The sequence below is a fragment of the Echeneis naucrates genome, chromosome 2 (assembly GCF_900963305.1).
Source record: "Echeneis naucrates chromosome 2, fEcheNa1.1, whole genome shotgun sequence".
Classification (NCBI taxonomy): domain Eukaryota; kingdom Metazoa; phylum Chordata; class Actinopteri; order Carangiformes; family Echeneidae; genus Echeneis; species Echeneis naucrates.
The window spans coordinates 17361297-17381867 of record NC_042512.1 but is presented as its reverse complement, the minus strand read 5'-3'; the positions used below and the strand labels follow the sequence as shown (position 1 = coordinate 17381867).

The 20571-nt window shown below is 46.6% G+C and overlaps 1 protein-coding gene across 4 annotated transcripts in view; it reads left to right on the top strand.

The window, feature by feature from the left end:
- Positions 1–1031: 1031 nt before the first annotated feature.
- Positions 1032–20571, top strand: part of nrp2a (neuropilin 2a) — a 54410-nt gene continuing 34870 nt past the window's right edge. For all 4 annotated transcript variants that reach the window (XM_029515856.1, XM_029515845.1, XM_029515836.1 and 1 more), the window contains exons 1-3: positions 1032–1825; positions 9776–9947; positions 18517–18698. In XM_029515856.1, coding sequence (XP_029371716.1) covers positions 1753–1825; positions 9776–9947; positions 18517–18698 — 427 coding nt within the window. In that variant the 5' untranslated portion in view covers positions 1032–1752. The remainder of the gene's footprint in view (positions 1826–9775; positions 9948–18516; positions 18699–20571) is intronic.

Sequence of the window (20571 nt, the reverse complement as noted above, 5' to 3'; positions counted from 1 at the left end):
TCAACCTGGCGATAGGCGGGGCAGGAAGGGGGGGCACAGAGCAGCAGAGGATGACAGCCGATGGAGGTGACAGACAGTGACACACAGCGCTGTCATACAACCTTCTGTCAAGGGCACGGAGGTCGTTCGCTGACATTGTTTACGACTTGTGACTGCAGTGATCCCTGGAGAATAACACAACGTAATAATGACTGTGTTGTGTAGCGTAGCGTGGCTCTCACATTGCACCGGGCTGCGCCTCTTACCTGGACAGGCTTCCCAGGAGAAGTCTCAGAAAGTCTCCCATGTGTGCTGACCTTCAGGAATGCACCTAGTTCCAAATAAAGATGCCGGCAAGGCTACATACTGTACCTCATTATACAGCCGGTCCACAGCCAGCCCATTACATTACACGGTAATACAAGCCATAGGCAGGGCACATGGGCTGGACGCTGGAGAGGCCTTTCTCAGCAGATTATTTTGGGCTCTCTACTGTGTCATTACTCGGCCTTGCGCTCTGTATTTAGGCCTGTTGATTGCAGGGCTGAGATTGGGCAGGGCTGAGGTGGGCTCTCCTTCTGATGAGTTGAGGGCTTTGACATTGGTTTATTTGTCTCATGTGTGTTTGTGGTGAAAGCCGTGTGCCATTTTGCTGTCTTTGACACTCCTTTCCCTTTCACTCTTTCTCAGATTTTCTGATGCTCGGTGTTCCTTTGAAAACCGCCCCAGGAGGAGTTCTGCTCCCTGCTTTGCCATTATAATATAAGTCTTATCTCAGGATGAGCTATGGAACAGTTCATATCTGTGGTATCTTCTGTAAGGGGGATGCGTCCTTTATATGTGTGTGTGTGTGTGTGTGTGTGTGTGTGTGTGTGTTAGAGAGGAAGAGAGAGAGAGACTGGGCTGTGTCCATGTCCTCTCTCTCTCTCCCCCTCCCTATAATCAGACACGGACGGGAGGGGGCGGAGCCGAGGCGCCTTGACTGTAACGCGATAGCTGCTCAGCTCAAAAGCACGATCCCTCTCTCTCTCTCACACACACACACACACACACAGAGAGACAAACACACACACTCACTCTACACACCCCTCAGCAGACGCGGCATTTGGAGCTCACGCCGGTGTTGGAGCGGAGCGGAGCGCAGGCTGTCCGGGGCTGAGGGAGAGACGCGGAGCTTCAGGAGGTGACAGGACCGGTGTGGACTCCTCATCCATCCCCGCTGAGACGCTGATCCGACAGGCAGGCAGCTCCAGACTCCTCCGCTGCTCTCGCAGCTCAGACTGTAGACTTGAACCTCTCGTGCGCAAAATACGCGGGGACTCAGAGACGCGGATCCCGTCCCCGGAGCCTCTGGGTCGGAACTTGACGCGCCCTGCAGCCGCCGACCAGAAGCTCAGAGCCGCTCTGCTGCGGAGAACCCGCAGTTTTCTTCAAGGAGTTTGTTTTTTTATGAGCATTTTTTGGATAAGCCTGAGTGGACAGACTTTCAGGCGAGCGGCTGCGTAAATAAAAAGCATCAGATTTTTTTCAGTGCCATGTGGTTGTCACAGTTCCCCCCTCCAATGGTTTAACAAACGCCGTGGGATTATCACTCAAGTTGTTCAGTTTGGACTGTTCCGTTTTTTGTTTTTTTTTTGTTTTTTTTTTTATCCTACGGGGGTGTGGATTTTTTTTTTTATTTTATTTTTGGAGGAACAACTGAATTTCTCTAATACGAGGTGGAAAAACAAATCCGAAACTTAAAGCTGTCTGCAAGTTTCTGAAACATCCAAGATGGATTTTGTGCCATCACTGATTGGATTTTTAATGGCAATGTGTCATGTGGCGCTGGGATTCAGAGGAGAGGGTGAGTTTCAGATACTTCTTTGATTTTTTTTTTTTTTGACGCATTCAGGGTCTCAACCAAAACCCACGAAAGAGAGAACAAACGCTCTGAAGCACAGGAACATGGATGAGTAGTCCAAACATGACATTTGGTTTCATCTGCTGGGGTACAGTTATCCCACTCTGGGTCATATGTTTCACATTATTTCAAACGCACGTGATAGAGCTGAATATTGGTTAATATGGGAGAAAATGACGGAGGCAAAGATGAAACATCTGTAAAAACAGGCCTAATGGGTGGAAAACCTCAGCAGTCCTGATGACTGCTAAACATTTAAGTCCGTGATTAACTGAATCTTGTACTGTACCAGTTGTTGGACATCTAAAACTAAAGAACTTGGACACTTTGATGAAATATTTAGGGGATTGGAACAGTTATCTGCTCCAGCCTGACTGGGTCCACAGAGCGGACTGCGAATGAGCTGATTATATGCATGAGGCTTTTGAAAATTCAAACACATTGTTTACGCCGTTGTTTTTCTTTGATTTAATTATTCATCAAGGGAAATAAACAAACCCCGCGCTGATTAAACTACGAGTTCACATCAGGATGAAAACTGGTTTTAGGCGTAGGCTGGGCTAGAACCTGCTATTTTACAAATTCACTGGTGTCCATGAAACCGTGCGTAAAAGCTCTCCTGTCATTGCAATATTTGACGACGAGGACTGTAATCACCACCATTATAATCATTATCCTCACCAGCCACCGCGGGACTGTCTCCTTCATTATCACCCCGCTCTCTTTGGGCTTGTGTGCGGGCTGAAGGCTGGCTGCTCCAGGCGGCGGCGCACCGTCACCTCCGTGCGCTCTCAGCAATCAAACTACAATAAGCAGCGAGACTATGGAGCAGGATGAGCCAAAGAAAGGCAGACCTTTAGCAGGAGGGGGGCGCAGAGCTTTGCTTTAAGGCACGTCAACAGCGCTGATCCCCGCTGTAAAGCGCGGAAGTGGCATGGTGGAGAGTCCACGTTTTTAAAGCTCCAACATGAAACAGCGCCAAATTAATTTAGAGGCCCAATTAAATGTGGATTTAACTGTGGGGCGCACAGTGCCCGTCTGGTCAGTGACACACATGATCAAATAATAATAATAATAATAATAATGAGGTATCAGTCATTAGCTGCTTCATTAAATCCTGACCACACCGAGGACTGACTCTGGTTCGTTCAGACTTTAAAACACTTTTCTCTGCCTATTCTCGATGCTTTTACGGTGCCACACTTTCCCATTTTATATGAAGGTGCGCTTTTTGGGGATTATTTGTGAGTAACATGAAACTTCAAACAGATTGATTCCCTCGTGGCCTGTTCGTCTTTTATCTGATGAATTGTAGTTTTTAATCCCATTTCTCTATCAGTTTACATTTGGCTTCAGTGCTGCAGCTCCTGGGCTCTTCCTCTTGTTTTAAATAGGACAGAGACAGCCATCCCTCTGTGTGTGTGTGTGTGTTTTACTGGCTGCCTGTGTACCCGTTGATCAGAGACAGATGTGGCCCTCTTGGCAGCCATCGGGCCAGCAAAAAGTCGCCCCCCACCCTCCCCACTTTCTCTCTCTGTCTCCCTCTCCTTGTCTCTCTCCCCTGCCAAGACCCTGCACCCCACGTCTCTCCCTCCACGCTCCTCTCAAGAGCCACATTACACACAGATGCCAGAAGGAAGAGAGGCTGAGCGAGAGCAGAACGGAGACAGAGCAGCGAGCTTCAGAGAGGAAGAGGGTGCAGCAGAGAGAGACATGAGGGGACGAAGAGGCAGTTACTGCAGGGACGAATGGAAGGCAGATGCACTCAGACCCAAGGTGCAGAAAAGTGAAAAGAGAAGTGAGAGCATCGTCCCACAGCGCAAAAGAAACAGAAGCTAAACAAGCAAGGGGGAGCTCTAAGAGGAGAGACCGGGGTGGGGGTACGGGCTGTGAATCAAACGGAGCGAGGGAGGAAAAGGGCAACATCAAAGCGTGCTGGGGTCAGGAGTTAAAATGGCACTGGATGGAGCGGAGCCAGATGGAGGGAGTTTATGAAGTGAGACTATCGTACAGCTAAAGAACGCCACGTGAGGCTGAAGTGATGTGATGTGTATCTACCTTTGAAAAACACAGACGAGCTCTGACAAAATGATGCTCTTCTAAAAGTTGAGTGCGTTGTAGTCGCATCACTTTCCTGCTCTTGATGGTAGACAGCCTGAGTTTGAGGCAACTTGGTACATTTCCAGTGGCAAAAGGTTTCCCCTGAAAATATAATGTTTTGGAACAAACTGATGCATGCCTGCGGTGCCAGAAATCCCTGGAAGTGTTAAAATCTCAGTCTCAAAGTAAAAGATCTGCAGAAGACTGGACTTCTCCAGTTGTGGTTTTCTGTTCTCTGCTGGTGGCAGTTTCACAACAACAGAGCAGAAAAAGGCCCTTTTCCTGTCTCGCTATCCATTTATATCACAAGACAAGCGACTTCCACTGCGCTTGTACTGTAATCGTAATAGTTTGACTCAGTGACATGTACATTAATTACCACATGCATTAATATTCAGGCCATTAAGCAGCTCATTTGCATGTTTATTGAGTGGGTGGCTGTGCATCCTCTCCACCTATGGTATCAAGTTCTTCCAGAATAATATTTCCATTCATTCTCTCCCAAATGTTGGCGCTTAGTGAGCAATTTGTCATTTCTGCTGTCTTTTCTGGTCTTTTTATTTGTGTTTTTCTCCCGTCTTGTGCTTCTCTCCTCTCCGCTCCCGTTCTGTGCATTTCTCTGTATTTTAATCTGCCCTGGCCTCAGAGGTATCAGCTGTGAAAACAGCGTCACCTATTAACATTCATGGCCAAAGACAAACTGAGCCGGCTGCTCAATACCAGTCAGGTATGGGAGTCACAGGTTCACGCAAAGCCCCCGAACAGCCTGTCGCAATTGGGGTGGAATTAAAAACAAGACCCCCATAAATAAAACAGAGCTGGGTCTTTCATTCTGCCGCATTAGCCACACAAGGGGTTCTTAACCGGTGCTCAGGGACGGGCTTAGGTGGGAGCTGGAGGGGGTTGGCATTGTCAAGAGGGAAAGCATTTGGAATTTATTGTAATTCAGAAAGCAGGGTTAAAGAGAAGAGGCTACAAGAGGAAACAGTTTCAGGTGTGAATTTAAAGAAAAGCTTTTTACAGACTCCAATTCTTTATTTTGATTTCTCGAGCAGTTGGTAGCAGTCTGTTAGGTGGGGGGTAGAGAGCGGCAACAAATCACCACGACTCCTGCAGCAGAGCTCAATTCTTCATCGCCCTCCTTGTTGATGTCGGCTCGGCTGTTTCAGCTCTTTAAACAGGGAAACCTTTAGTGAAAAGTGCTCCGGTGGAGCAGCTTTGACACAAGAGAGCACCAGGGGAGAGGGAGATGTGATACTGTAGTCAGGTAGTGTTTAGGATTAGACCCACACCATTACCCCCCGTGGGCTCCAGCAGCCATCTGTTTACTCAATTGATCCATTGAACCATTGATCAGGATGGCCAGCGCTGTGCATTCAGCTGATTAGCATGGGGGCACTTATCCTGTTAGGGAGTGTGGAAGAGAAAGAGAGGCAGGCAGAGAGGAAAATAGGATTTCTGGGGATATTATCTGCCTTTGATGTGCCTTTTGTTCGTACTTAACAGAAAAAAAAAAACCTTAAACACATTAACACTTTAGCATGAAGGAGCTGTCTGTGTGTGACACATTTCTTGGCTGATTGGTCTTTTGGTAGTTGACAAATATGATGCATTTCTCAGTCAAAGACGTCTTGTCATGCGTGATACAGACAAAGTGACAGGAAAATGTCTGCAAAATCTCTTAAAAAATTCTGCTCTTTGTTTAGGAGACCCACAAACATTCATCACAGCGAAGGTATCGGACTGCCTTCATTTTAGCACCTAAATGTCATTCAGATGTACAACAAGTCTGGAAAGCTTCATTAGCTTGATCAGTCCAGGTGGAATTCCCGTCCACACTCTGCTGCCACCGTTACCTTCTTCCCAAAGCGCCGTCAGTCTGCCTCTGCATACAGGTGTTACAGCAGAGGGCAATGAAAGTGAATCCCGTTTCTTCACCCTTCCTCCTCACCCCCCACCCCACCTCACCCCACATTGGGTCCAGTCTAGTGTGGAATGGGGGAGATTAAAAGCAAGGTGCAGAGACAGCCCCTGCTCTTGACTGAATGGATGAGCGCTGCCCACTCTCCCCTCATTCCCTCACTCTGGGCGATAGCACTTTTTAATTAAGGTGGGTGGGGGGAGTTGGAGGGGGTGGGAATGAAGGGGGGTGTGAGGGAGGGAGGGACAAGAGACACTAGGAATGACGGAGGGATTTATCAGTGCCTCTCCTCACACTCGCAGCTTATCCCAGAGCGTGACGCCATACTTCCCAGATAAGGCGACTAATAGAAATGAAAGCTCGGGTGTACGCGCACGCGCACACACACACACACACACACAATGTGAGTTAAGACATGCAGACATATGCACATTTCCTCAGATAATGAAGATAAAGGCACTCGCAGCGGGCACAAAGACGTCTCTGCGCTTGGCTTGATCTGGAGTGACTGTAAAATGTGTGCACACACTCACATGCAGAGAGTCACGTTAATTCACATTCATTTCACTGACACCACAATAGATGGTGTGGCTGCATGTGGAGGTACAGTATCCACACATTTATGGTACATTTCTGCTGCGTTTCACTTTTAGCCTCAAAACATTCAGAATGACAAAGAAAAACATTGTTGTGCAAACAAACTCTTCCATTTTCTGCACATACACACAGAAACACACACCCGCAGTAGTGATATTGTTCTCCTGTAATAGGGTTTTGGTCCTTGCATGGTAGGAACATATGTGGCGTTTTGTGTGTGTGTGTGTGTGTGTGTGTGCAGACAGATGGGCTCCTCTAGTAGAAGAGACAGTGTAATTCATGAAGCTCACTGGCAGCTCCTGAGTGCTTCCCCTCTGTTACTCATCCAACACCACAAGTTCTGTTCTCACCATAACATTATGCTTAATAGTGAAACAACAATAACACACACACACACACACACACGCACACACATCCACATTTTGTACTCACTAATTGATAGGGACATCCAAGCAATTAGGAAAAACTACACTCATCTGTCTCTACAATCAAGAAATCGTCTCACAGCAGCTTATTTATTGCAGAGTATCGCCGCTGTGTTACTGTTATTTTTAATTTTTTTCTCTGCTGCAGGAAACAAACACCCCCCCCCTCCCACACACACACACACACACACACACAGGCTGTGTGAGCTTCCTGACAGAGGTTTCCCAATGGGGTCAGCATCTACAGGGAGCCACTGGATAGCAGGCATGTCTTAATGAGGCTCGTCAGGCTCTTTGTGCATCACGCACACACACATGCACACACGCGCACGCGCGCACACACACACACACACACACACAGTCCCTCTGCTCCATCTCTTCTCTCCGTCGTTGCATCTTCTCTCACCCTCTGTGTTTCTCGTCCCTCACCAGCTCTTGTGGCCTTCCTCCCTCCCCATCTTTCTCTCTCTCTCTCTCTGCCTGTCACTCATCCTCCATCTTCCTCGTCCCCTCACCCGCCCATCATACATCAGCCCCACACCAGCGCCGTCACCCTCCTCCCCCTTCTGATCAATCTTCCTCTTTCCTCCTTAATCCATGTTTTATCCATCGCCTCAATGTTTCTCCTTCTTCATCTCCTCTTCCTCCTCTTCTCACCCTTTCTTTCTTTTGCCTCTTCCATTTTTCCTCCCACTGTAATCCTTTTCTCCCTTCTTCCCTTCCTTTTCCTTCCCACTCACCCTCACTCACTCCCTCCCCTGCACTTCATCCTCCTTTGGCGGCGACTGAATGGGCAGCTCAGGGAAAAAACTGTTGAGGCTGCAGGATTCTCCCCAAACGGCTTAATCTGCTGAGGCCCCGGGAGCTGATAGCCTCCTGCCCACCGTTCCCTCCGTAGGTTTCCTAACAATGGCTGTCTGTCTGCACAGCCGCAACAGAAAAAGAGATGTCTGTGTGTGTGTGTGTGTGTGTCTGTATGTGTGTTTGTAGCTTTCAGCCTGTCACTCTTTGCCATCTTTGTTTTTGATCTTTTCAGTTAGCTTTTTTTTTTCCACCTCTGCCGGCCTTTATGATTGACAGGCCCTCTGTATGTATCTGGATGTGTGTGTGGGTGGGTGACCGTTTGAACATGGAGCATTGACTCTGTGTGTGTGTGTGTGTGTGTGTGTATATGCAAACGTGTGTTGAAATGCGTGGGTTTGTGTTTTAAGCATGTACGAGCCAGCAGCTTGGGTGCACATGTATGTATATGTGTACATTTGTGTTGCCACATAAATACCCGTGGGCGGCTGGAGTCGTGCACCTGCACAAAATCACCGGCAGCTGTGTGTGCCCCGTGTGTGAGCGTGGGTGTAGCGCCTCTCCAGTAACAAAGTAAGGAAGCCATCACAGCTCTATCAAATGTCAGAGAATCTTAAGTGTGCCTTTTAAGCACAATAGGCGGTGAAAATGTCAACACTTGAAGGGTCTATTACACTTCAAGCCTTTGGTGCTTTTTTTTTTTTTTTCTTTCCACTTCCTTTATTGATGCTTTCACAGAAATTTGAAAAAAACAGGCAAGAATATCAACCCATTTATGTCAAGAATAGATTCAGCTCAGCAGCTGAATGGTTAAACCCACCATCTGGTTGAGCATTGTTAATGGCAGCATGTATACCATGAGCCTTCGTTAGACGCCTGATGTTGTAGCATTTTCCTTCTCTTCAATGATGCTTTCCTTATTTAGCCACTGAACGTCAGCTCCAATACCGAGAAAACATTCATCCTCCTTTGACTTCAATATCTCACAGTTCATTTCATTTAGACATCCCACTGGTGCGGCAGCCACCATGCACGCAGACACACACATGTACAGTGTTAGGTAGTGAGCTAAACCACCCCCTGCTGTTGTCATGGAGAACACGTTTTGCCTTTGCGTCTCCATAAAGAATAATAATGCCTGCAAACCTATTGCAGTGCAACAGTAATAAAAGAGCCATTGTGCACAATGTGTAATATCCCATTGGGCATGTGTGTGTTCACGCAAAATACCCATATACATGTTCCTTTTGTATTTACATGTGAGTTTATGTGTTTAGCGTGTTTATGAGAGATAACGCAAAGTGAGAGAGCTGGTGCAGCTCTCGGGCCGTAAGCAGAGAATAGGGCCCTTTGTTGCAGTGTTAGCTTCTCATTACAGAGTCGTGGTGACCCCCAGAACCCCACTAGACAGGCCGTCTGTGTGTCACTTCCTGTCTGAGCTGTCCGAGCGATGCCATTGGCAGGCTATTGTTCCTGGGAGAGCGTGATAGGATCAGGGAATGTGTCCTAATGTTTGCAGATTGGCTTGCTGGAGCAACAATTACACTTGGAGAACGCTCCCAACGGGGAACTAGAGAGATAAGAGCCTGGGTGTGGAAGAGGGTGAAAAAGGCTCTGTGTGTTTCTGTGTGTGTGCGTGTGTGTGTGTGTGTGTGTGCGTGTCCTCGCCAAATGCAGCAATGATCTTTTATTGTTTTAATAGCTTATCCATGTGTTCCCGCTCGCATTGAGAATACACAATGGAGAAGTTTTTCCAATTTCCTCGTAACTGACGGCCTAAATTGCTTTCTTTGTTTTACTGTTCATTTGTTGCTCATCACATCTTCATACAGAGAAACAAGGTAAATGAAGGAGCATCCTCCCTGTTTGAGGGAGTGCACCATTTATGGGGGATTTGCATGGATTCATTATAGCCTGTCACGCAAATAACAGACAGAGAACAGCAGCAGAAGTATATTTAAAATAAAATCCTCCTGAATGTTCGATAGTTCCTTTATTTTACAGTCACTAACTGTCACCGCTCACACGTCTGTTTCTATCCTCCGGCAGAGTGCGGAAGTGTCTTGGATGCCAGCGAGGCAGGTTACATCACCTCCCCAGGTTATCCTCTGGAGTACCCGCCTCACCAGAACTGTCACTGGATCATCACAGCGCCGGAGCCCTCGCAACGTATCGTCCTCAACTTCAACCCACACTTTGAGATCGAGAGGCTTGACTGCAAGTAAGTAGGAATGAGCAAGGAGGGAAAATACGAGAAAGAGAGCATCTCAAAATATTAGCAATGTCTTAACACCGCTCATCTCCATCAGAGCAGAATTGCTTTGACCACTAAGACATCACGGTGTTTTATTATTGTGGCAGAGTGATGATTTGTGTTGACATTTTCATTAGTATGCCACAAAACCATTTGTATCTCAAATAAGTAATTTCCTGTTGTCCGGGCTTTTACATATTATAATTCACTGCCAGTAGTTTGGCTTGATCCCAAGTTGGTGAGTCATTTTTCATATTTTGGCCACAGCGGGTCACTTGTAAAAGAAATGTTAATTGTAGGTACAAGCTTTCTGCAAAATGCAAACCATTAACTGTGGCTTCCTTTTTAAGGAATAATTATTTATTAAGAGAATGGCAACCTTCCTCTTTTACTCCATCTTTTTCCACTCTCACACCATTACACACATTTTGGATGAAGCCAAGGACAACAGCAGGCTTTCAGCAACGGCCATTAAAAGGCTTCTCCAGAGCAATTACTGGGTTAAATTCCTGGCTCAAGGGCACATGAGATTCACATAACCTCAGTTTCCGCAGCCCAAATTTTTGCTCTCATTTGCAGTGGTAAATACAGACAAGCAAAGCAGGTCACAGCATAGACTTCATGGAAAGAATGAATCAAATGGCTCGGTGATTATTCCTCATGTTTGTTCTGCTTAAACTGGATTTTGTTACATTCTTAAAGTTTTTCTGAAACTCATTGATTTGACCACAACAAAAGTTTTCACAAATTTTCAGAAGCATTTTTTTGTGTCAGCAACCTCTGACATTATCAGCTGTAATCCCCCTCCATCTGATAATCAAATGTCAGCCTGCATTTAAAAACAGCTGCGTGTCTGAGTTTGGGCAGAGAGGGCAGAACCGATAGGATGAAAGAAAACAATCGTGATGCATTTGGGAGTTTTCGTGGGAAGGTAAGGAGAGAGGTGGAAAAGCAAGAGGCTCAGCTGAGCCCCAGCTGCTCAGATGTGACGATATTCGGTCAGTTTCCTCTCTCAAACAGGAATAATCCAAATCATATGTGGTCTATTGTTTTTGACCTCAGAGGAAATCACCGTCTCTCCTGTTCAGTCCAGTTGTGTTTCGTTAACTTCAAGGGAATGTTGCACAATTTATCCGTAATGAGACTCTGTGTTTGCTCGTTTAACAGTGAACATACAGATGATTTGTCAGTGCAGACTGATGATACAATTAGAACAATTTATTTCTCCTTAGCTTACGCAGCCCTCTCATTTCTCTGAAAATTGAAGAATTAATAATCTGAGATGGCTGTTTTTTGTACTGTTCAGAGACAAAGCACTTTCTCAGGCCAGGAGGAAAATTCATGAGTGACTGCTTTAGTGCAGAGTTTTGTAGTGATTGTCGGTTCTATTCACGCGGTTGTGTCGCGTTATTTTGATGTCTCAGCTTTGTGAGGCACGGTGGACTTCCCTGCTGCGGTGTTGCAGTCAGGCAGGTGTTCCCAGCCCAAGGCGTGCAGGGCAGGAGGAGGAGGAGAAAACTCAAATGCCTCCTCTTCTCCTTTCCACAGAGGGTTTCATTGAGTTGGGGGGTTTTTGTTTGTTTTTTTACGCTCACCTGGAGGTACCAAGGCCTTGGCCTGCCCTCTAACGCACACTCCCACTCACTCCCTTCATCCTATATGTGTGACAGTGTGTGTTACAGAGAGTCAGGCTGCGTGGGCGGGAAAAGGCTTCTACATTTGAGTAACTCAGTGAGCATGTACGCCAGTGTTACTTTGCCAGACTAACCACTTCCCTGTTTCCTCCAACTATCCATCCAGCCTCCAAATTATCAACCCCATTTTAAAGGCCCATTAGAGAAATAGGGGATCACACCAAAATGTATTTATACATGATGTGTTTGCCCTTCAGTGTTTCAGGCAGGAAGCATTTACCTTCAGGATGCAGGAATACCAGCCGAAATAAGTGAAAAAAGCCAAATTACAGCTCGATATTCCTGCTCTCTTCGTCCTGTGCTATGCTTTTTGCTCAGATTGATCCAAACCCTGTAGTGCTGTTATGGGCTGCTTCCTTTTTTTTTTTTTTTTTTGCCTGTATGATTAGGCATGGCAGTGTGAAGGAGTGTGCAGAGAGTCGATTTTTGCATGTTTTCACGCTCCTCGGCTCCTCGGTGAGGGTTAGGGTGAGAGGAGCTGCAGCGGTGCAGAGGTGGAGGGCTACCCATCTCGGTCAGGGTTGAAAATCTGCATGACAGCTGTGATTAGAGAGAAGACATCAGAGCAAACCAGAGCTGAGCGTTACCTGAAAGATGCAGCACGATGTAGTCCAGACTGCCGATGCGAAAACACACCGAGGGAAGAAATAAATGGACGATAACATGGTCGTAAAGACGGTAAATGGACATATGTTTTCAGTGGCTATGCTTGAACACACAAGCACGTACACTCTTGGGCATGCAACCTGTCGGTGTGAAAGTGCTCATCAGACATCATTTTCCCCCTTGGGCACTTTAGGCTCTTATAAAACCAAGAAAAGTGCTTGGTCAGCCCCAGCAAGGGGTCTGAACTCTGGCTAATATCCCGGCCCAGCTGGTGATTTTCCCTCAGTGGGTTCAAACAGTCAGTACTAGGACGATGTAACGCAGCCAAACCGCGGCTCGACTGCAGCAATCAAATCCACAGCCTTATGCAGGCACTCCGTGTCTGAGGTGGCACTTTAATTCAGGATTTCATTTCAGGGGGGGAGTCCGGCCGTGTGCCAAATAGCTCTTACCTCCAGGCTGCCAGCCGATTGATGTGAACTAAATGTAATAAAGGCTAGATGAAATATCAGGCCCATATCTCTAATGCAATCTGCCATCACCAAGCCCCAGGATGCTACCTAGTGATATACCAGGAGCTGAGGAGGGGAGCGAGAGAGAGGGAGGTGGAGGCGATGCTCCCTCTCCCCCATTTTTTTCTCAAGCTCTCGTTCTCGTTTGCCTCATCTTCCTCCCTCCCTTTCTTGATCTATCTCTTTTCCCCTTTGTTCTTTCATTCTCCGTCTCTTTTAGCCGGAGGAGGAAGGGTTTTATTTTTACACACTTGAATTAAACAACGAATCACATACAGAAAGCACAAACACAGACACACGCACCATAAAACCATAGTCATTCAGGAAGATCCATTTCTTCCACCTCTGTGGGTTTTATTTTCTCATTTTTATTTGGTTATTTGTTATTGAGTGCAGCCTGAGGTGAGAAGATTTGATGATATAACTTTATAACTTTCCACACACACACAGACACACACACACACACAAAGAAGCTGTGTGACCCGTGACTTGCCATGTCAACAACACATGGCAACAACTCCCTTGTGTGTGTGTGTGTGTGTGGGATCAGTTTCCGTATTCCTTTTATAATGTGAAATCAATAGCTGATCAGCAGTAGCTGGAGGGGCACGGGAGGAGGAGGAGGGAGGTTGGTGGTGGAGGATGAAAGGGGAGACAGACGAGTTGCCAGAGGTCACGACTAAAGGGAGTTGTTCAGGTTCTGATCTGTCAATATCTGGCACTTTGCCGGCGTTCAGGACAAGACCGTGGTCATCAGTGCTCTGGACTATTACAACTGCCAGCGTCATAATGATGATATAATAAGTAACAGGTGCAGTTCAATGTAAAACCTGCCACAGAGGTGCTGAGATAAAAGCAATGCATCAGAGCTTCATGACTAATTTAGCCTAATGCATCAGTCCCCCCGGTCCACACACATGTAAGCAAAGTGGAGCAAAGTGGATTGGAACTTATCTGCTTCTCTGTGCATGAGTGTGTGAACAATCTCCATCACAAATATATGTCGACGGCGCTAAATTAAAATGCATCCAGCAGGCGCAGTGGGGTCAGACAGCAGTTATAGTCTGATGTTTCAGATCAATGCCGCGGAAGAGGCGAGGAGTGGATGGGCCGGGGCCCGGCGCAGACTGCTTGTGGTCAGCGGTTTGGCCCCAGTCATCTGTAAGTATGAATCTGAGATGGACAGCGGGGAGGTGAGGGAGAATGAGGATGAGGAAGAGGAGCGCCACTTGTTTTGGGGCTAGATTGAAGATGGCAGGAATCCGTGTATTTGCTTGCAGCATCTTTTTAATATTTCATAGGCACTTATGGTTTATTAGAGTCCCCTTTCGAAGGCAGTGGGGGGGGGGTGGTCTGTCGATGCATCTACTGTATCTATCTATCTACTGTAACCCCTCTTTCTTGCTTAATTTCTGCTCCGATTTCATTGGGAGATGAGAAGCGCGGCAGACGGTTCTTTGTTAGTTTCTGTAGAAAAGAGCGAGAAAACACAATGGAGCAGAGAGGAGAATCATTACAACTGAAGGCCTCGAGTGTCTGACTTCAGCCAAGTTTGCTTTCCTGATATTCTGCAACAGCTGCTGCTCTTTTGTGAGCATAAACAAAACAAATCAGACGATCATGCCGCACCCGCAGCAAACTGTGGTAATTTTTGGTGTAATTTTGATTTTTCGAAACGAAACAAAACATCCCAAGCCGGTTCTGAGACAGATGGGTCATCAAATCATCAAAGTAGTTAACAGCAAACTGGCAGGTGTTAACAGCAGGGAGAGTGACCACTAGTGCAGCAATGGGGGCCACAAAAGGCCAGTTGAAAGGTGTATAGATAGGCATGTGCGCACTGAATAGACGCTGCAGGTCTGTTCCGACGCCTGCAGGAAATGTCCCCCGTCCGTGACAAACAGCAAAGGTGTGAAAGGCAATTAGTTGTTTTGGCGGAGGGGCAAAGTGATATGTGAGAGTAGAGGAAGAAAGGACATGTCTGGACTGGTGCAAAATTTGTGGCCCTCAAGGGTTTTTAGTTTCCTTAACCCCTCTCCCTCTGTTCTAGGGGGAATGAGGAGGAGCAGGAGCGGGGCATGGTGGTGGTGGGGGGGGGGGCTGCTGTCCCATTATGGCTCTATAAACACAGGACTGGTCATGCAGACGAGACTGACTGCCAGACAGACAGAAAACTGGGAATGGATGGTGTCAGACACAGGCGGGGTTTGGATCAAAACATCTCCTAATGGAATTTAGATCTGAATATAAAGGGGGGGGTTGCATGTGGTCGACAGTGCTAATGTGTGTCCTTATGGGAGAGCGTTTGTGTGTGTGTGTGTGTGTGTGTGTGTCCGGTGTCCTGGAATTCGCTCAAGTGTGTGTCTGAGAGAGACAGACAGTAGACTCTCACACGTCAGGCCCTCATGCATGTATTCATCGGGGCCTGGGGAGAGGCTGAGCGAACAGGTCAATAATCACATCTGAGTAACACTCACTCACTGACGCTAATCCATGACAGGGGAGAGCAAGACGGAAAGGGAGAGAGGGAAGGATAGAGACCCACTCCAAAATCAATTAAAACCTAATTAGACTCTCAGCTCCTTCGCGGGCCTTTTGTGCTCGGTGTTGAAGATACAGCGGAGTGTGTGCGCACGCCGGTGTTTGCCTATGTCCGCGCTGTGTGTGCGTGTGTTTGTTGGCACTTGTTTGAGTGTGTGTTTTTCCTGAGCATGTGTAAGTTATAGCCCTAAGCAGACGTACTTAGGGATAGCCCCGGCTCTTAGAGGCTCACCGTGGGAGCTTGCTGCTAAAGCCTTCACCATTGCCTCTGTAATGCAGGATTACAACCAAGACATGTATAAGAGCATTGGACAACGGCTTCTCCACGCCTGGCACAAGTGTGCAGGTTTGGTTCAGCCCTAACTATCGCTTACTTTTACTGCAAGGATGAAGGACGTGCAGGCGGAAACCTGAAACCTCCTCACCGTATTATTGCATTTTCAGCACACATGCTCTTTAGAAGAAGGAGGACAACATCTGGTTTTGAATAATTAACATATGTTGTTTCATGCTGGTGTGCAGAAATAAATGTGGATCGGTAAAAGAGCCCTCAAGCAGCTTACTACTACTGCACTCACACAAAGTTAGCGGGTTTGAGATGACAGGATGGGAGACAGGATGGACCCAAATCAATGCTGCAGAGGCAGAGAAATCCTGAGTGTGGGTGAAGCTTCAAAAAGGCTCGATCCTGCTGTTCCAATAATCCAACTCAGTCGACTGTCCTTGCCTGGCGAACACCTTTTGTATCTAAACTTATAACACTGATGGAGAACTCCTGTTTGACATTCGGAGGCCAGCAGCAGTGTTGATCACGCAACACATTGTGTGAAGACATTTGTATTTGTAGCCAGCATCATGTAGTGAAATCAGGACTTAAATGACTGTCTGAAGCCAAATTGGAACCATCTCCAAAATGGCTTTATCGCAGTTTCACAAGAGCATTACTTGGCTCTTGTATAATCTCATAATCTGATAATTTTCTACTTTTTTTTTTATCTTTGTGAAACACAACTTTCCACACATTGTCATCTCTCGGATGCTTGCGTGGTGGAGGCAAATGTTGTGGTGGCATTACAAGCTCACTGCAGCCTTTTTAACACTTTGATCCTCACCTTTACGTGTGCCATTCTGACTCAGATTAATGTGGCTTGGATTATCCCTCCATCAGCTGTCTTAGCCTGAATGCTCTGAATGGGAATCAATACACTGAAGGAATGAGATAGCCAAAAAAGAGGCTTAGGGAGTCCACTTAATCCAGGTTTTATTCCAAGCTGCAGTGTGGAAGCAGTCTCAGTGCTCAGGTGCCACAGAGAAACACAGCTTAGTGCTGATTGGTACAGTTTAGCTTTCGTGAATACTTTTCATTTTGGGGACATAGTGAGAAAAAAATAAAAAGTTAGCGAGTGTCTGTGTGTTTAAAAGTGGCTGTGATGCTTCAAAGAGCCCATCACAGTAATTAGCAGGACAACAGTGGCCCTGGTGTTTTTTGACGGCTTCGTCAAATGAACTAATTGAGACAAGTGTGTTTGTGTGTGTAAATCTTGGGAGGGTGTCCTCAACATAGCTGCAAGGCTCCTGTGGTGATGCAGTTAGTTACGCAGGGAATCACAATATGGGGGGTGAAGAGAAAGTTGTTAGCGCAGCGACGAGAGAGAGAGGCAGGAATGGATGTTATGGAGACCAAGTTCGCACAGCTATGCAACTTAAAATGCAAGTGAGTGGAAAATACAAATAAAATACTACACTAACAAAAAGAGGCAAAAAAGGAAGATTAGTTTTAGTATTTTGTATGTTTGCTCAGGAATGAAATGTATGGTATAACCTGCAGGTTAAGCATGCCTACAAAGCTAAGGCGTCATTTATTAGAATTGGCATTGAAGCACTGTGTTTCTCAGAAAATGACAGTTTTCACAGTACCCACCCATCTGGGGCCATAAGTGGAAGCAGTTGAACTTTCTCAGTAAACAGGATCTACAGCAACAGATGGCTTTGCTGCACATGCAGAGCAGAGTGCGTAGCCAAGTGTAAAAAGCCATTTAAATGCCCTGATCGAGACACAAGGGTCCTTTAACTTTGTGTGACTCGGGCTGGACTTCACTGCAGAGCGTGTCCCCACCGAATCTCTCTCTTTAGCTCTCATTTCCATCACGGGCAGAAAGGCCTGTGTCTGTGAGGCTTTTCAAGTGTGGAAGATTAATTGTCACAAATTTGACATGCAAAAGAAATGCACAGTTGGAACGTGTGACTGCTGCTGTCAGAGGAATAACACACAGGGCTGTGAGCTAATTCTGGATCAGCTAGGTGGACTCCATCAATCTGCCTATCTCCCTCTCCTTCTTTCCGTCTCTCAGGCACACTCATAAAACACACACACACTGACATGACACTTAAGTGTTTGCTTTTATTGCTCAGGGTCAGCTGGCTAGTCAAGTTTAAGCTGAGAGCTCAAGCATGTAAAGGCGTTGTCACATTTATTTTTGCTAATTCCTGTCTCTAACTGCATCACCTCGCCCCCTGCACTGTTTACGTCCTCACCTTTTTCTCACCCAGCCGTCACCTCTTTATTTTTTCATGAGCCGCTCTGCCTATTTTACTCTGCTTATTAATGAGTCCATCCAGCTCTCTGTTTGCCTGCATCCTTGCCCTCCGATGAGTTTTGAAGCACAGGCCTCTATCAGCTTTCTTACCTGAGATGGAAGATGCAAAGATTTCGGGGATCGCTCACCCCTGAGCTGATGTCAGTGAAATCTGAGTTTACTAAACTGGCTCGTGAGAGCTAAATTTAATGCTCTCGGAAACAGCTGAGGGGGAGCCGTTCAAGTAAGCTGGAGATACTTTGACCTAGAGCCAAATCTGTGGCAGATATTTATTTGTGTCTTAATGTTGTGTTGTGTTCCTAAATGCTTTGCGTGGACACTGTGCATTCTGTCCTGAGGGTGAACTCTGCTGGTAAATACGTCCACACCTGTCTGGGTTTTATTAGCTTAGCCTGTTGCATAACCCCATAACTATCTGTCTATGTTTATCTCCTCATCGCTGCTCTGCTTTGATGTCTTTACTGGGCTTAATCGCCTCCTGCTGTAGTAAACTCAATTCAAACTGAATGTTAGAACTGTTTCTGGAGGACGCTTGTGACAAAGCAACAGAAAATCATTGTGTCTTGTTTTTTCTTTTGTGGACCAGATATGACTTTATCGAGATCCGCGATGGGACTTCAGACAATGCTGACGTTCTGGGTAGACATTGCAGCAACATCGCCCCGGCGCCAATCATCTCATCTGGCCCCTCCCTCCAGATCCGGTTTGTCTCGGACTACGCCCACCAGGGGGCGGGTTTCTCTCTGCGCTACGAGATCTTCAAAACAGGTGGGGGAACATTTCAAGTCTCGACTGACTACGTGGGGCGTGAATTGTTCATCAAAGTCTGACTGTTGGCTGGCTTCTTATTAAAACATGATTTATCATTTACATTTATATCTTTTATATCTTATATCTTTCAAAAGTTGGCAATGAGTGCAACCCGATAGCGGGATTCAAATACAACGGTTAGATAGAAATGAGTGCAAAATGTGTGTGTGTGGAGTTAAAGATTTTATCTTTGGCACATTGATGGCCAAATGTAATCATTCAACCCAACACTTTCATAACAATTTACACCAGCAGAAGCAGCCAGCCATGTAAATGAACTTAAACAAAGAGGGAACAAAGCTGCCTGGAAGCATGTGAGGAATGCTGGCTTCACTGGAGCTCGATCTGGAGGGCTGGGAGTGGGAGTGGGAGTGGGAGGCGGCGGCGGGATGATGGAGAGTGCTCCAAGGCAGCTTGGAGATGTTGGACTTCAGGTTAAAGGTTTGTAGGTGGAGGCGGAGGCGAGGAGATTGATGGGGATGAGTGTGTGGCGAAATGGAATTTTCTCAAGGTCGCCAAAGTGCAGGAGGTGAGGTACACTTTGCAAGCGAGGTTGTAGTGGGAAGTATATTTGTTTTGGTGGAAGCGTGTGTGCGTGTGCGTGTGTGCGAGTCGTAGAGGGGGTGAAATGCTCAGGTGGCCTTGGGGGAGCTAAAAGATTTATGTTGAAGAGAGTTACCAGCAGATTGTCCTTGCAGAATTTGCTGCATCTCAGCTCGCTCCTCTTGAAACTTAAGTTCAAGAGGAGTTTAGTTTAGCTCTTTCAACTATTAGTAAAAGCGTTTTGGTTGAAAGCCGTCACAGAAAGAAGGAACTCCTGAAATCTGAAGCACAAAATGAATTAAGAAAGAAAGCATTGAATTATCACCTCCTACCCTGTGTCAAACCAATGTGACCCAATTTTGACGTTCAGCTCCGTTACCAAGGCCACCAACTCAAACCCCGACAGTGTAATACTGTAGATTGCATCTGTCTCACACTCACACACACATATGTGGCTTGAAGAATGGTGGATGGGGGATGCGGTTGCCATGGCTTTAACAAAATCCTAGTATAAATTCAGGGGGTACAAGAGATTGTGTCACTGTGTGAGCACACGTAGGCGTCTGCTCGCTGCGTATGTGGGTGGTTCCACTCAGCCTGTTGTGTGACATGCTGTCCGTCTGTAGCAGCATGATCTGTGCACGCGCACGGGAGACAGGCACGTTTTGGCCAAAGTGAGGCAAAGTGAGACTGACGAAGGAGGAGCGAGTCAGTGAGTGAAATGTATTCTGGATGCATGATTAAGGCCATGTGTTAATTACGGTGTTTGAAGTGGCTGCACACTCCCTCATCATCGCTGTTTGTCTTCCTGTGGCAGACCTGGGCCACGGGTTTCCTCTAAATACAGCTCACAAAGCTTTGACGGGAAAACAGACATCCCAGATAAGATGTGTTTATTTATCAGACTGGAAGGAGTCACACTCCTCCTACATTCACCCCCATTCATGGATTTTAGTTGTGTTTTTGTGTACTTTTTTGTACAAATTTCAGTTTTGGAAGGGAAGGATATGGTTTTTAACATGCTGCTGTCCAAGATGTAAATGTGTGAAGGTGAACCTGGACGACGAGGGGTTTGTGTGTGAGTGGGCGTGTATTTATGGGCTCGTATGTGTTTTTAAAGGGTGCGTCCAAGCACAGATAGAAATCACAGCACGCAGCTCGGTGTGTGAGTGTGTGTATGTTCAGCTTCCTTCCAATCTTAAACAGACAGTACAGCTCAAGGCACAGGCTGACCTCTCAACACTGTGTCTAGAAGTCAGACAGTATGTGTCTGGTTTTGGCTATGTAT